The sequence below is a fragment of the Grampus griseus genome (genome assembly GCF_964374135.1).
Source record: "Grampus griseus genome assembly, chromosome: X".
In the NCBI taxonomy this organism is placed as follows: domain Eukaryota; kingdom Metazoa; phylum Chordata; class Mammalia; order Artiodactyla; family Delphinidae; genus Grampus; species Grampus griseus.
Window position 1 is genome coordinate 102,390,299 of NC_138999.1, and position 12,233 is coordinate 102,402,531.

Below are 12,233 nucleotides of genomic sequence, written 5' to 3' on the forward strand. Positions count from 1 at the left end.
TAAATAAATAAATTTATTTATTTATTTTTGGCTGCATTGGGTCTTCGTTGCTGTGCACAGGCTTTCTCTAGTTGTGGCGAGCGGGGGCTACTATTCGTTGTGGTGCACGGGCTTCTTATCGTGGTGGCTTCTCTTGTTGTGGAGCACGGGCTCTAGGTGCACAGGCTTCAATCGTTGTGGCACGAGGGCTCAGTAGTTGTGGCTCTCCGGCTCTAGAGCGCAGGCCCAGTAGTTGTGGCACACAGGCTTAGTTGCTCCATGTCATGCGGTATCTTCCCGGACCAGAGCTCGAATCCCTGTCCCCCACACTGGCAGGTGGATTCTTAACCACTGTGCCACCAGGGAAGTCCCTCCTTTTGCTATTCTGATGCCTTTACTTCCTTACCTCCCATTCACTCATGGCAATCTAGTTTCTACCCACGATTTCCCTGGAATTATTATTCCTAAGTGTATTAATGACCTTCATGTTGCCAAACCCAATGGATATTTTTCAGTTTTTATCTCTCCGGACACTATTTATCATTCCCTCACATATGCTACATAATACAACTCTCCCTTGATTCTGCTACCAATAAAAGTCACGATCATAACAGTATCTTCTATTCGTTAGTTACCCCGTGCCAGGCACTGTTTAAGCGTTTCCTATGCCATACACGTGGAGTATGCCTCACCCATGACCCTCTGGGTAGATATCAGTATTATCACCATCCCCACTTCACAGGAAACTGAGGCATAAAGAATTTAAGTGCCTAGTTGTAGTGTAAGCCCTGACAGTTGTAACTTGCATTTTTGTAACCCAAGTGTCTGATTTAAGCTTTGATTTCGGAGGCATCCACTTCAAAAAGGCACCTACTTCAAGGACAGCTATCACGAATAAACACACTGCCAGCCACAGAAAGATAAGGAACCAGCCCCGTCCACCCCCCCACCCCAGGCGTCCTTGTTTTAAAGATATTGGTGGATTTCTATAACTGACCATTTAGGCCACTTGTTTTTTTCTCTCCCCACGTGTTAAATTCCCGCTCTTATGTTTTACATTCACCAATAAAGAGTAAGCCCGCAAAACCACAGGCCGCCTACCCTCGATCCCTATGAAAGCAGAACCCCAAGCCCAGGTGCTCTCTCTCTCTTTCTCTACCCTCGACCTCGCTGTGTAGCCCCGGGTGTGCCTTGTCCTTTCCAGAACCTGTGAGTAATAAACCCTTTTTTCCCCTCCAAGTTTCCTGACGGTTATTACTGAGGGCGTCTTGCAATCATAATAAGAACCACAAGGGCCGGTCCAGCCGCAACATTGGTTATGGATAGGCCGAGACCAGCACAAAACGCTTGTCCAAGATCCCTGAGCTAGTAAGTAGCAGGATGGGATTTGAACCCAGGTCTGTCTGAGACCAAAGCCTGAGCTCCTAAGCACACCCCTTTCCAGCCTGTCCTCTGTCTCCCTCTTGAGTTCCTTTCGCTTCAGCAGCTTTCAAATGGTGCCCTTCACGATATGGCCTTCGTCACTGCTCTTCTCAGTTTGCCCCTGCACCCGGGGTAAAGCAGGGCCTTCTGATGCTCTCTTTCAGTGCAGCTGCACTGACCTATCTATGTCCTCATGGCCCTGTCAGAATGGAGAAAACACAGCTTTTTATTACAAATCCCTGGAGCTTACTCCACTTCTGTTCCCCAGTCCATTTCCCGGAGGCTTCTCATTTTTACTTATGCGAGTTTGTATTATTTGATATAAGCACGTATCACATTTATAATCGGGAAAAACAGTAAGGAGATTAAAAATATAAGAGAAGTAGGTTAGCCTCTAAGGGGCAAGAGAAGTAGATTAGCCTCTAAGGGGCTCTATCAGTTTGGCCCTCCCAAACCATCATTATGCAGGCGTTTTCCAATGTTAGATATGTCGACTATATGTTACTGAGAACTGTGAAAAATTTAATGGACGAGATGCTGAGCCATCTGCAGCTGAGATTAATCACTCATATTGTGACCCAAATATCCCCTTTCCCCAGGGTTTAATTTATTCTCCACCAAACAAGATTAGCACAATAAGCAGGCCTATACAAAGCAGAGGTGTCCTTCGTCTAGAATTTCAAATGGAAAACAGAATTCAGTTCAATTATTAAGGAGCTAAATATATTTACTCATTATAAGGAAATGAGTATGGCTGTTGTTATTTTAAGGGAGAAATAGAAGAATTTGGGATACAGTTCATCTGAGAAGCAAGGGAATCCTCAAAGGATGAGCACTGCTCAAAATGATGAATGACTTTTTCTGTGAAGAGCACCTGTGATAACCATGTGACTTTTAGTTAAATGCAGACGGTGCCTGACGCCCTCCCCCTCCCTCAACCCAGCCCTCATCTCGTCCTCATCTGAGCCTCACTCCAGCCCTCACTGGCACACCATTCTCAACCACCCCCAGTCTCTCCTCCTACCTCTCTGCTTATTCCAGCTCGGTCTCTTTCCAGGATGTCTTTTCCTCCATCTGCTGACTTAACATCCTCAGGTTTTTATCTTTAGCCCAGCGTTCATCTCACTCGGCTCCAATCCTTGGATGATCTTACGTGTGTCTGTGGCTGGAACATATCACCTATACCTTGATAACCCAAGTCTGTTTACAGCGCAGACCCTCTCCTGACCTCTAACCCTGCATATTCAGCTGCCTATCCTCTATGGTCCGCAGGCAGCTCAAACTCAACACTTCCTAAACAGAGCTGATTCTTCTTAAACCTGGTTCTTATGGCAACTCTTACTGAATGCTGCCAACCATCTGTCCACCCTCCAAAGCCAGAAATCCAAGCCTCATTCTAGGTTCTTCTTTTGCCCTCCCAACCCCCAAGTCCTGTTGAGTCTACCTACTCAGTAGTTATCAAATCTGTCTCCTCTTCCCTGTCTCAGCACCTGTGTCATCGCTGGCCTCGATCAAATTGGTCCAACAGTCTCCTAATTGGTCTTCCTGCTCTCCAGCCCATCCCATACTATCCCAAAGCCCCCTCTTCAAAGGCCAATTCGACTACATCGTTCTACTTCATAAAGCTTTTCAGTGGCTCCTTATCCACACATTCTACAAACCCCTCCATGATCTGGTCGCTGCTTACCTCTTCAGGCTCATCTCCCCTCACTTTTCCCCCAGCTCACGCCAAGCACCGGCCCAGGGGCACAGCAGGCATTGCGGGGCCCTAGGTTTACACGATTTGAAGGGCCCTCCAAGAAAGATCAAACAACACAATGACTAGAAATTAGTTCCAGGGCTTTGGAGGTGCGTGAGCAACTGAGGGCCCTGAAACAAGCTTCACTAGCTTCACAGTAACTCTACCCCTGGTCTAGCCAAACAGAGCAAGCTCAGTCCCCTAGAACATGCCACAGTCTTCCACATCCCTCTGCCTCTGTACAAGCAGCTGTCCCTGCCCGGGATGGGGTTCCCAACCTTCCCTTGTCTGTCCAGCAAAATCGTTCACCCTTCAAAGGCCAGCTCAGGGGCACCTCCTCTGTGCAGGCCTCCCTGACCTCCCTGCATGGAGCTGACTGTTCTCTCCTTCATGTTCTCATTGTAGCTTGTCCTTTACCTCTGTGTACCCTGTCCTTTACAGAGCAGGTCACACTCAAAGGAACTTGTTTGTTTAAGACCAGGTTTCCCGTGAGTCTTTGCCTCAAGGGCAGAGACAAGGTCATTCCTTTTTAGACTGTTGGAGCACGGCAGTACCTGGCTCAATAAATGTCTGTCGAATGGAATAGAAAAACAGCCTGCTTTTGGCAAAGCGTGTGGAGTAGAACACTGAAATAGACGGGGACCCTGGGCGGAGGCGGCGCTAGGGAGCTCTCTGCTGCCTGCCTGCGTCATCTGAGAGGTCCAGCGGGACCCCAGTGGTGAGCTCCTTCCCGTGGCCTCCCAGTAGCCTCCCCACCCCACCGCCTCCCTTACCTGTCCTCCTTGTTGATCTGGTCCCCGAAGCCCACTGTGCTAACAATTGTGAGCTTTAGCCCCACGTTGCTTTCTTGAAGGTCATATGTATTGGACTGGAGCTGGACACCCGGCTGTGTGTGGGTGGCTGGCTCCCCCTCGAACTTGGTGTTGAACAGGGTGTCCATGAGGGTGGACTTGCCCAAACCTGTCTCTCCTGAAAAACAAAAGAATGAATTATGATGCATTCACACAATGACCACGCAGCCATTACACATGTTTTGGATGCATATTCACTGACATGGGAAAATGTACACGGTAAGACACTAAGTGAGGAGCACGTAGAACTACATGGACTATTTGATCTCAGTTAAGTGGAAAAGAGTATAAGGAACGGCACCAACATATTAGCAGTAGTCATCTCAGGACAGTGGAACTGGGGTCATTTTTCTTTTAGTCTTCATATTTTTGTGTTATTTGAAAATTGAGTATGCATTGTTTTTATAGTCAGAAAAAGAAACGGTGTTAAAGGCAGTGATGGCGAGGTAGAGTTATGCCTAGAAAAACACTGGAAGGGCGTACAATGTACTCTTACCAACGGTCATGTCTGGGTGGTGGGGTTATGTGCGCTTTTCACTTCTTTCTTTATGCTTTTCTCTATTTTCCAAGTTTTCTACAAGGAACGTGTATAGCTTTCATAATAAAAATTTAAGGGCTATTTTCAAGTTTACAAGAAAGGGACAGCAGTCCCTCATCAAATAAGTATCCTCTCCTCTCAGTCCCCACCTCTCCCAGCCAGGCCCAGACAGCACCCGCATACGCATCCCAGTGGGGAGACCATTTTTAGCTAATGGAGAGGGAATTTAGCAGGCCACAAGTTATTCTTCCCTTTAAATTTCAAACAAGCCAGTCTGTTGTTTGTTTAACTAACAGGCTGCTGGATACTAATAAATTAAACCCCTGGAATTTCAAAACCACTGGCTTTCGCACCAGGGCAACGAGTCGGGGAAGGGCTGCGGGGACTGGTGAAGGTTTGTGGAGGTTATTCCTGAGAGACGCAAAGGATGTCAAGTCACTGCCAGGAACCAAGGACTGCGCTTTGAAGACCCGGGCTACCCTGCTGTTCCGCTACCATCACCCCTCTTCTCCCTTTCCCTGCTCACAACCCTTTAGATGTGGGAATTGACACACCTTCCCAGTTGGGAATGGGGGGAGTGGGTTTGCCCTGGGCAAATCCTGGCCTGGAAGGTCCCCTCTTGTGGCCGACAGCACATATCTGCAGGGCAGTCCAGGGCTAGGGTTCGAGCTGCACAACCCATAACCGTAAATGGTCCATCTCCCCTCCCACCTCTGGGTGTGTCTAGCTTTGCATCTTGCAAACCTCTTTTATCCGGAATAATGAGCTATGAATACAGGAGGTGCTTTTAAAAATAGCTGTCTATGCTGAGAGCTTTCTGTATGTGGAGGGATCAGTGTGAGAGAGAGAGAAAACAAGGAGAACATTCAACTCAGCCTGGCTACCCGGCTCCCCAGCCCGATTTCATAGCCAGGTCTGACTAATGTGGTTGATTGCCAGGGTGCAGGGAAATGGTTCCTCACACAGATCCTGCTTCCAGCCAGGGCCTGTTATACCTACTAGCAGCAAAGACTCTCCCAGAAGAGGCCCTTTTCTCCCTCCCTAAAGGGACAGGAAGTATTTGGGTCCCCAGAAAAACTTGGTGAGGTGGGAAGTGGCAGACTTGGCTGCCATGGGAAGTGGCAGACTTGGCTAAGCAACGGAAGAAATCGCCCCCCTCCCCACCCAAGGTGCGGTGCCGCTCCACTGCAAAGGGGCCGGCACCTCTGAAACGGGAACACAGGGTGGCTGCCTCTCCCTAACTCGCCTTCCCTCTGGGCGCTGAAGCTTAAGCTACATTTTCGCCGGTCTTTGTCCGTGCCTAATACAGTGTCCATGTACATCCCCACTTTCAGACCCTCTCTCCCGTTCTGTGAGCTCTTTGCTGAACGCCCCGCAGCTCCTAGATCGTGGCGGGCCCTGACTCCCCAGCACCCAGAGCTGGCTCCCTGACTCCCTGATCCTAAGACTTCCCAGAGGGCAGGGGATGGGCAACTTCTGGTACTCCCCGGAGCGCCTAGCAAGAGGCTCACACAGAGGCCTCAGGAGCAGTACCACAGAGGGAAGGGCCCGCCCTGTTTGCGCAGCTGTAGAAAGGCAGGCCGGGTGGGCCGGGCAGGGCAGGGCAACGGAGAAAATGACCACCCGGACGCCTGCCAGTGCAAAAGGGCTGTGGAAATTAGATGCTCAATGATGAGTGTCTGGAAGAAAAGACCCGGCGGGTGTCTAGGGAATTGTGATAAATGCAGCATGAGAAGAGGGCAGAAAATCAAGTGTGCTTGTCCCGTTCCAGTTTTCCATCAATGTGGAGCCTGGGGGCGGGAAGGGGTGGGAGTTCTCTCTCTCTGGATGGCTGCCACAGACCCAGCCTGAGCCTGGGATGTTGTCCTGGGCCCGGTACTGAGCGGGGGAGGGGAGCCACTCTCGGCTCAACTCAGATCAGGTCAGCAGATTCCACACCCCTGCAGGAAGGTAGGGACTTGGCAATTAGATTCCAGCAGGAAACCTGAACAGTCCCGAGGGGTCAATTTCTCTCTCCTCCTCCCTCCTCAGAGTGTACAGTGGGGTTTCTTAACCGTTTTTAAGTCATCTCCACCAGCCCAGAGGATTTCCTCTCACTTGACTTAATGTAGATAGGATCCCGGAAACACCAGCTTTTTAAAAAAGAATTCAATTTAAAACATGCAATATGAAATCTGCTTTTTCAAGCTATACTCCCTGGGCTAGTCTGATGTTGACCTCTCTACCGGGAGTTCAAAACCACTGTGACAAAGAAAAGCTTAAGCCCTTTTCCTCATCTGCTGTTAACATTTGCATCCTCTGGTACCTTGTGCAATTAAGTCCTTGCAAGTGATGAAATGCAGAGTCCCAGGCAGGTTGACCTAAGCCTAGCCCTTCCCCTTCTCTGGACTCCAGTCTCTTTTTCCATAAAATGAGCAGGTTTGAGTAGTAATAGTAACAGCTATTGCTCCTGGAGCACTTACTACGTGGGCACCACTGTAAATACCTTACATATATTCCCTTATTTATTCCCTAAAGTAAGACTGTGTATTAGATAATACTACTATTTGTCCTTAATTTACAGATGGATTAACCGAGCCACTTCCTAGCTGTGTGAATGTGCCCCTGCTCTTCAGTCTCTCTGCACGTCACGTTCCTCATCTATAAAATGTGGAGGAAGAAACTGGCCCAGGGTCACAAAAGTAGTATGTGGCAATGCCAGCATTTGACCGCAGGCAGTCTGACACTGGAGCCCATGCATGTTCTAGTGTGTCCCATAGGTGTGATATGTTGTTTCATTCAGTCATTCGACAAATATTTAGAACCTTTAATAGGAGCCAGGCACAGGTTTAGGAGCCGGGGATACAGCAATGATCAGGAGCTAGTCTCTTCCGGCTCCGAATGTTGGAATAAACCAAGAGAAACGTCTCTGAGTTCAACCGGAAGGTGTCCAAAAGGGAACTCTCCAGGAACTCCTGTTGGCCAAGGGAGCCTATGGATGGGGACAAGGTCCTGCCTGGCTCTGTGACCTTGCCCTCTACTTCTTCCTGATCTTGCAGAGACCTAGCAAACAGGGGTGTGCTGGAGCCAGCTCGCCCGGCTTCCTGCAGTTCTTCCCAAGCCCATGTGTAGTGATGTCATGTTGGCAGCTTAAAACCAGCTATGGTGGGAATAATGACAGCACAAAAATTGGTAAATGCTACAAACCACAGCAACTTTTCTCCTGAGAGTGGGTGGTTTGACGCTGACCAGCACACCACCGCTGGCAGCCTGTCTCAGACAGGTGGACGGCTGCCTCTCCCAGAGATGGAGAGATGAAACCATCGCTCCCTAACCCTGAGAGAATGCTAGCTGCCCTTCCCCTCCTCCTGCACTGAGCCTCAATCCTGCTTCTCTTGTATGTTTTGTTTTTCCAAGTTCAACAGAGCCTAGTTGAGCCTGGAATCCTGAGCAGTTTCAAAGTAAATATTAGCCTTATGACCCTTCGCGCTCGTCAGGCATTCTCTGTTGCTGGCACATTCCGCGGGCTGAGTCTCTTTGGGGCTCTTTCCCAGCAGAACGTTTGCACTGCTGACTCTAGTCGTTCCTCCAACGCCTCCTGTGCTATATCTAGAATCCTGGGATCCGAGTGATTTCCAAAGCTAAGCTAGTAGACTGGGAGTGGGCTAGTAGACTGTTTAGAACAGGAGGGGGACCTCAGCCCACTCGGTAATTACTGTCAACCATAGCGTCTGTTGGAGAGGAGCCATAATGTGCTCACACCCATGTGCCTGGCCCTCTAAAAATAATGATCGTAGGTGTCATCATCAGTGCCCTTATGTATAAATTACGCTCTTGATTCATAAAAATTCTCCCTCTCCATGCCAGCATGCACATGCGCACTTATGCACCACAATAAACAATACGGTGATAAAAATATTCTAGATCTCTGTTAATAACCAAAGCCAGTGTTACCATAATTTTACACTTAAAATGCCCTATCGGAAAAGAAAAGAAAATCCTTTGGGGAAACATATTCTATGCCCAAACAGAACCGTTTTATAATCGTCATTAAGGGAGTAAAGCTGACGGTTATGCACAGGCAGTAGGCATGAAAGTATGGTCGCTGAAGGTCCTGCGAGAGAAATGACCACCTTCAGCAGCCAAGCTATGGATCCTTCGCCACGTCGGTGACGCTACCCAGTCCCACGGCTGGGCTGAGATTGCAGCCTTAGAGCCACCGTAAGCCACCTGTGACTTTGGCCCAAATTGTGGGTTCAGAGCAATGACAGGCTTCTGAGCCCAGCCAGAGCGGGGGATGCATGAGTTGCAGGCTTTTCTGGATCAGGGATGGGGAGTGCAGTTAACCAGCCTGGGCGGGTGCATCCAAGGGGTGCACCTGCACGGCTAAGAGGGGAGCTATTAGAGCAGCCGTTTCCTGAAACTTCATAAGTAGAGAGAGAAAGAGGAGGTGACTCCTTGGGTGTGAGGGTCTCCTTTCTACCCTTCCCCTCTTGGAGGGTCTGTCCTGGGCAGTTGAGCGACTCCATGCCCGCAGGTGCACAGTGAAGCAGCTGCATATGTACGATGCCTGGGTGGGTAGGGGTTTACTATTTCTCCCACTTGGGACTTCCCTGGTGGTGCGGTGGTTAAGAATCCGCCTGCCAATGCAGGGGACACGGGTTCCACCCCTGGTCCGGGAAGATCCCACATGCCGCAGAGCAACTAAGCCCGTGCGCCACAGCTACTGAGCCCGCGAGCCACAGCTACTGAGCCTGCGAGCCGCAACTACTGAAGCCTGCACGCCTAGAGCCCGTGCTCCACAACAAGAGACGCCACCGCAACGAGAAGCCTGCACACCACGATGAAGAGTAGCTCCCACTCGCGGCAACTAGAGAAAGTCCGCGCGCAGCAACGGAGACTCAACGCAGCCAAAAATAAAAATAAATAATAAAGAAATAAAGAAATATTTCTCCCACTCACTTTGCCTTGAGCTTGGCTGCCTCTTCCTCCGGGCCCTAGGGGAGCCTGTGGACCACATGTCCAACTACCCTACGCTGCCGCCCTCAGAGAGCCATCCTGACCTATGCGGCCTCCCTCCTAAAGCTTTACTAGCCCACCCAATTGCACTTGGTTTGAGAGGCTGATGGGGATGGGCCTGTCACTTCACTTCTCATCCCCTCAGCTTCAATGCAGGTCACCCGGAGCTCTGGGAGGAATGCCAAGGGACTCCAATATGTTTGTGTGGAAGTTTTTCAGTAATCAAATGTTATGTGAAATAAGTTGGCCATCAGCCAAAGATGGGAGAGATCTGGCAGTGCTAATACTGGACGTGATGGTATTCGATCTTGACGTCGATCACCATGACTGCTGTTTATTTTGTATCCCTCTCCTAATAGCACCTCATCGTAACCATGGGTAGACTTTTGGCATCTGAAGAATTAACAGCCTAGATCTGGACTCTCAGGCCCACGATATGTAAATCCGTGAAGCACATATTTTCATCTCATAGGTTCCAAAGCTGGTGCATGAGAGTGAGTCATTTCACTAGTGAGTGAGCCTAGCTGACTGCCTGTCAACCATACTTAGAAGTGGCTTTGTTTTCTCTACTTGTCCTCGAGTGTGTAGCTAATTCTCCGACAGAAAATGATCTGAGGAGTGCCAGGGAGGGAGAAGAAAAAACAGAGTCCAAGAAAATGAATGACCTTAGTTACAAAACAGAACTTTAGACTACATTAGAGAGTAGAATATCCAATTCAGTAGTGGTTCACACCCTCAGTATGAATGAATTCCCCGTATGCTCTGTACAAAAACAGGAAAAGGCAATTAGCAAAAGTGTTTTGAGTGTTCCGACCGGGCATGAAAACTGCCATTATTATGGTATTTATAGAATCATTAAGGTTTGGAGGTATGTCACTAAAAATATGCAGGTACGCCTTACTGCACTGTATAGTGAAAATTTTACACTGTGATCGTGTTTGCAAATTTGGGATTATTTAAGGTCTAAGGAGAGATTCTCAAAGAATGTCAAGGAACCGCTGTTCCTGAGACTTGCTTGACTAGTGCTTGACAGTTTCCAAAGTGCCTCTGCATTCTCAAGAGATGTCTCTGGCAGCGGTTACCAAAGCAGTGGGAGGGACAAAGGGTCAGGCAGACCTGGGTCCCTGTCATGGCTCTGCCACTTATTCTGTGTTTCCTCAGCTAAGTCCCTTATCCCCCCCGCCCGAGTTTCTTGGTCTCCGTCTGTTCCATGAGGATATGAATGCCACTTGGTCTGTTCACTTCCCAGAGTCCTAGTAAGGACCCAAACTGTTAACATGGGAAAGTGTTTGAGAAATGTAGTGAGTGGTTCCTGCGGGGATAATTCATGCGTTCATTTCACATACATTATTGAACTCTCTTTGTGCTGTAATTAGCACAGTAGAGGTGACTAAGACATGGTTCCCACACTTGAGACTAAAGGTCCAGGCACAGATACACTTAAAGGGAATAAAAAGAACTTGGCACACAGCTGTGTGGTGCCTGCACAGAGCTCAAACTGTACCAAGCACAGCAGGGCTGCAGAGGAAACAGACAGACCCAACCCACTGCCCACAGCTGGTAAGCAGGCATCTTTCCACAGCCATTACCTCCCTCCCAATTCTGCCCTGGCTCCTATTTTCTGCAGTCAGAACAAACCTGATAAGAGTAGCTGAGCCAGCCAGCTCCCTTACAGAATTTCCACTGGGTGTCACGCAGCTCAACTCCCCCCAAGGTATGGCCCCGCATTCTGGTCTGGGCAGGGAAAAATGTAACTACAGCCAGCTGCTCACCAAAACAAGCAGAGGGACAAAAGAAGAAGAGGGGCAGAAAAATTCCTGCAAATAGATCAGAATGACACACTATTGAACCTAATGACCTGCAGAGCCACACCCAGCCATTAAGGATCCATATTCTGTAATAGAATTTCCTGCTATGGAAATACTCACCCACGCACAGGATGTTGAAGCAGAAGCCCTGGCTGACTGACTGATTCACCAGTTGGTCGGGCAAGCTGTCGAACCCCACATGTCCAGCCAGGGGGACAGTTCGGCAACCTTCACCCTAATTTGGAAGGGGAGGGAGGAGAGAAAATGAAAATGTGCTTAAAAGCAACCTGGGTCTCACTTCCCCATCCAAATGCTCTCTGTGCTAGGAATTAACACCCACTGGGGCCCATCTCCCCTTAGCTAGTCCCTGATCCAAAGCAAAATGACCCATTCGCTTAGAAATCATGGATTCTTGGGTACAGCCATCCTTGAGGCTCCATAATGAACGTCACATAGTTCCAGACACAGCAAACTACAGAGGCGGCTTGTAAGGGGTGGGAGGGCGGGGGGGGAGGTCAGGGGATGAGAAGGTTCCCAGCCTTGGGTTAATTCTCCTCACAGAGACTCAGTTTCCTTTCACATCTGTCAAATGACATAATATTACCTTACAGATGATTGGGAGACTCAAATATGCCAACACATGTAACGAGCTTAGTACAATGCCTGGAATACGTATAAGTGTTCAGTAAATACGACAAAGGGACTTCAAAAAGCAATTTCTCTTCTTGGGACTTCCCTGGTGGTCCAGTGGGTAAGACTCCTCGCTCCCAATGCAGGGGGCCCAGGTTTGATCCCTTGTCAGGGAACTAGATCCCACATACATGCCACAACTAAAGATCCCTCATGCCCGTGACTGCCATCTGGCAAGACTGCTACCCTCACATATCTCACCCCACACC

At 49.1% G+C, this 12,233-nt stretch overlaps 1 protein-coding gene across 9 annotated transcripts in view; it reads right to left on the bottom strand.

The window, feature by feature from the left end:
• The window catches only part of SEPTIN6 (septin 6), a gene marked incomplete at its 5' end in the record, with an annotated part of 66,413 nt that overhangs the window by 40,988 nt on the left and 13,192 nt on the right, over window positions 1-12,233 (bottom strand). For all 9 annotated transcript variants that reach the window (XM_082681577.1, XM_082681572.1, XM_082681578.1 and 6 more), the window contains 2 exons: window positions 3,913-4,108; window positions 11,455-11,569. In XM_082681577.1, the coding sequence (XP_082537703.1) occupies window positions 3,913-4,108; window positions 11,455-11,569 (311 nt within the window). The remainder of the gene's footprint in view (window positions 1-3,912; window positions 4,109-11,454; window positions 11,570-12,233) is intronic.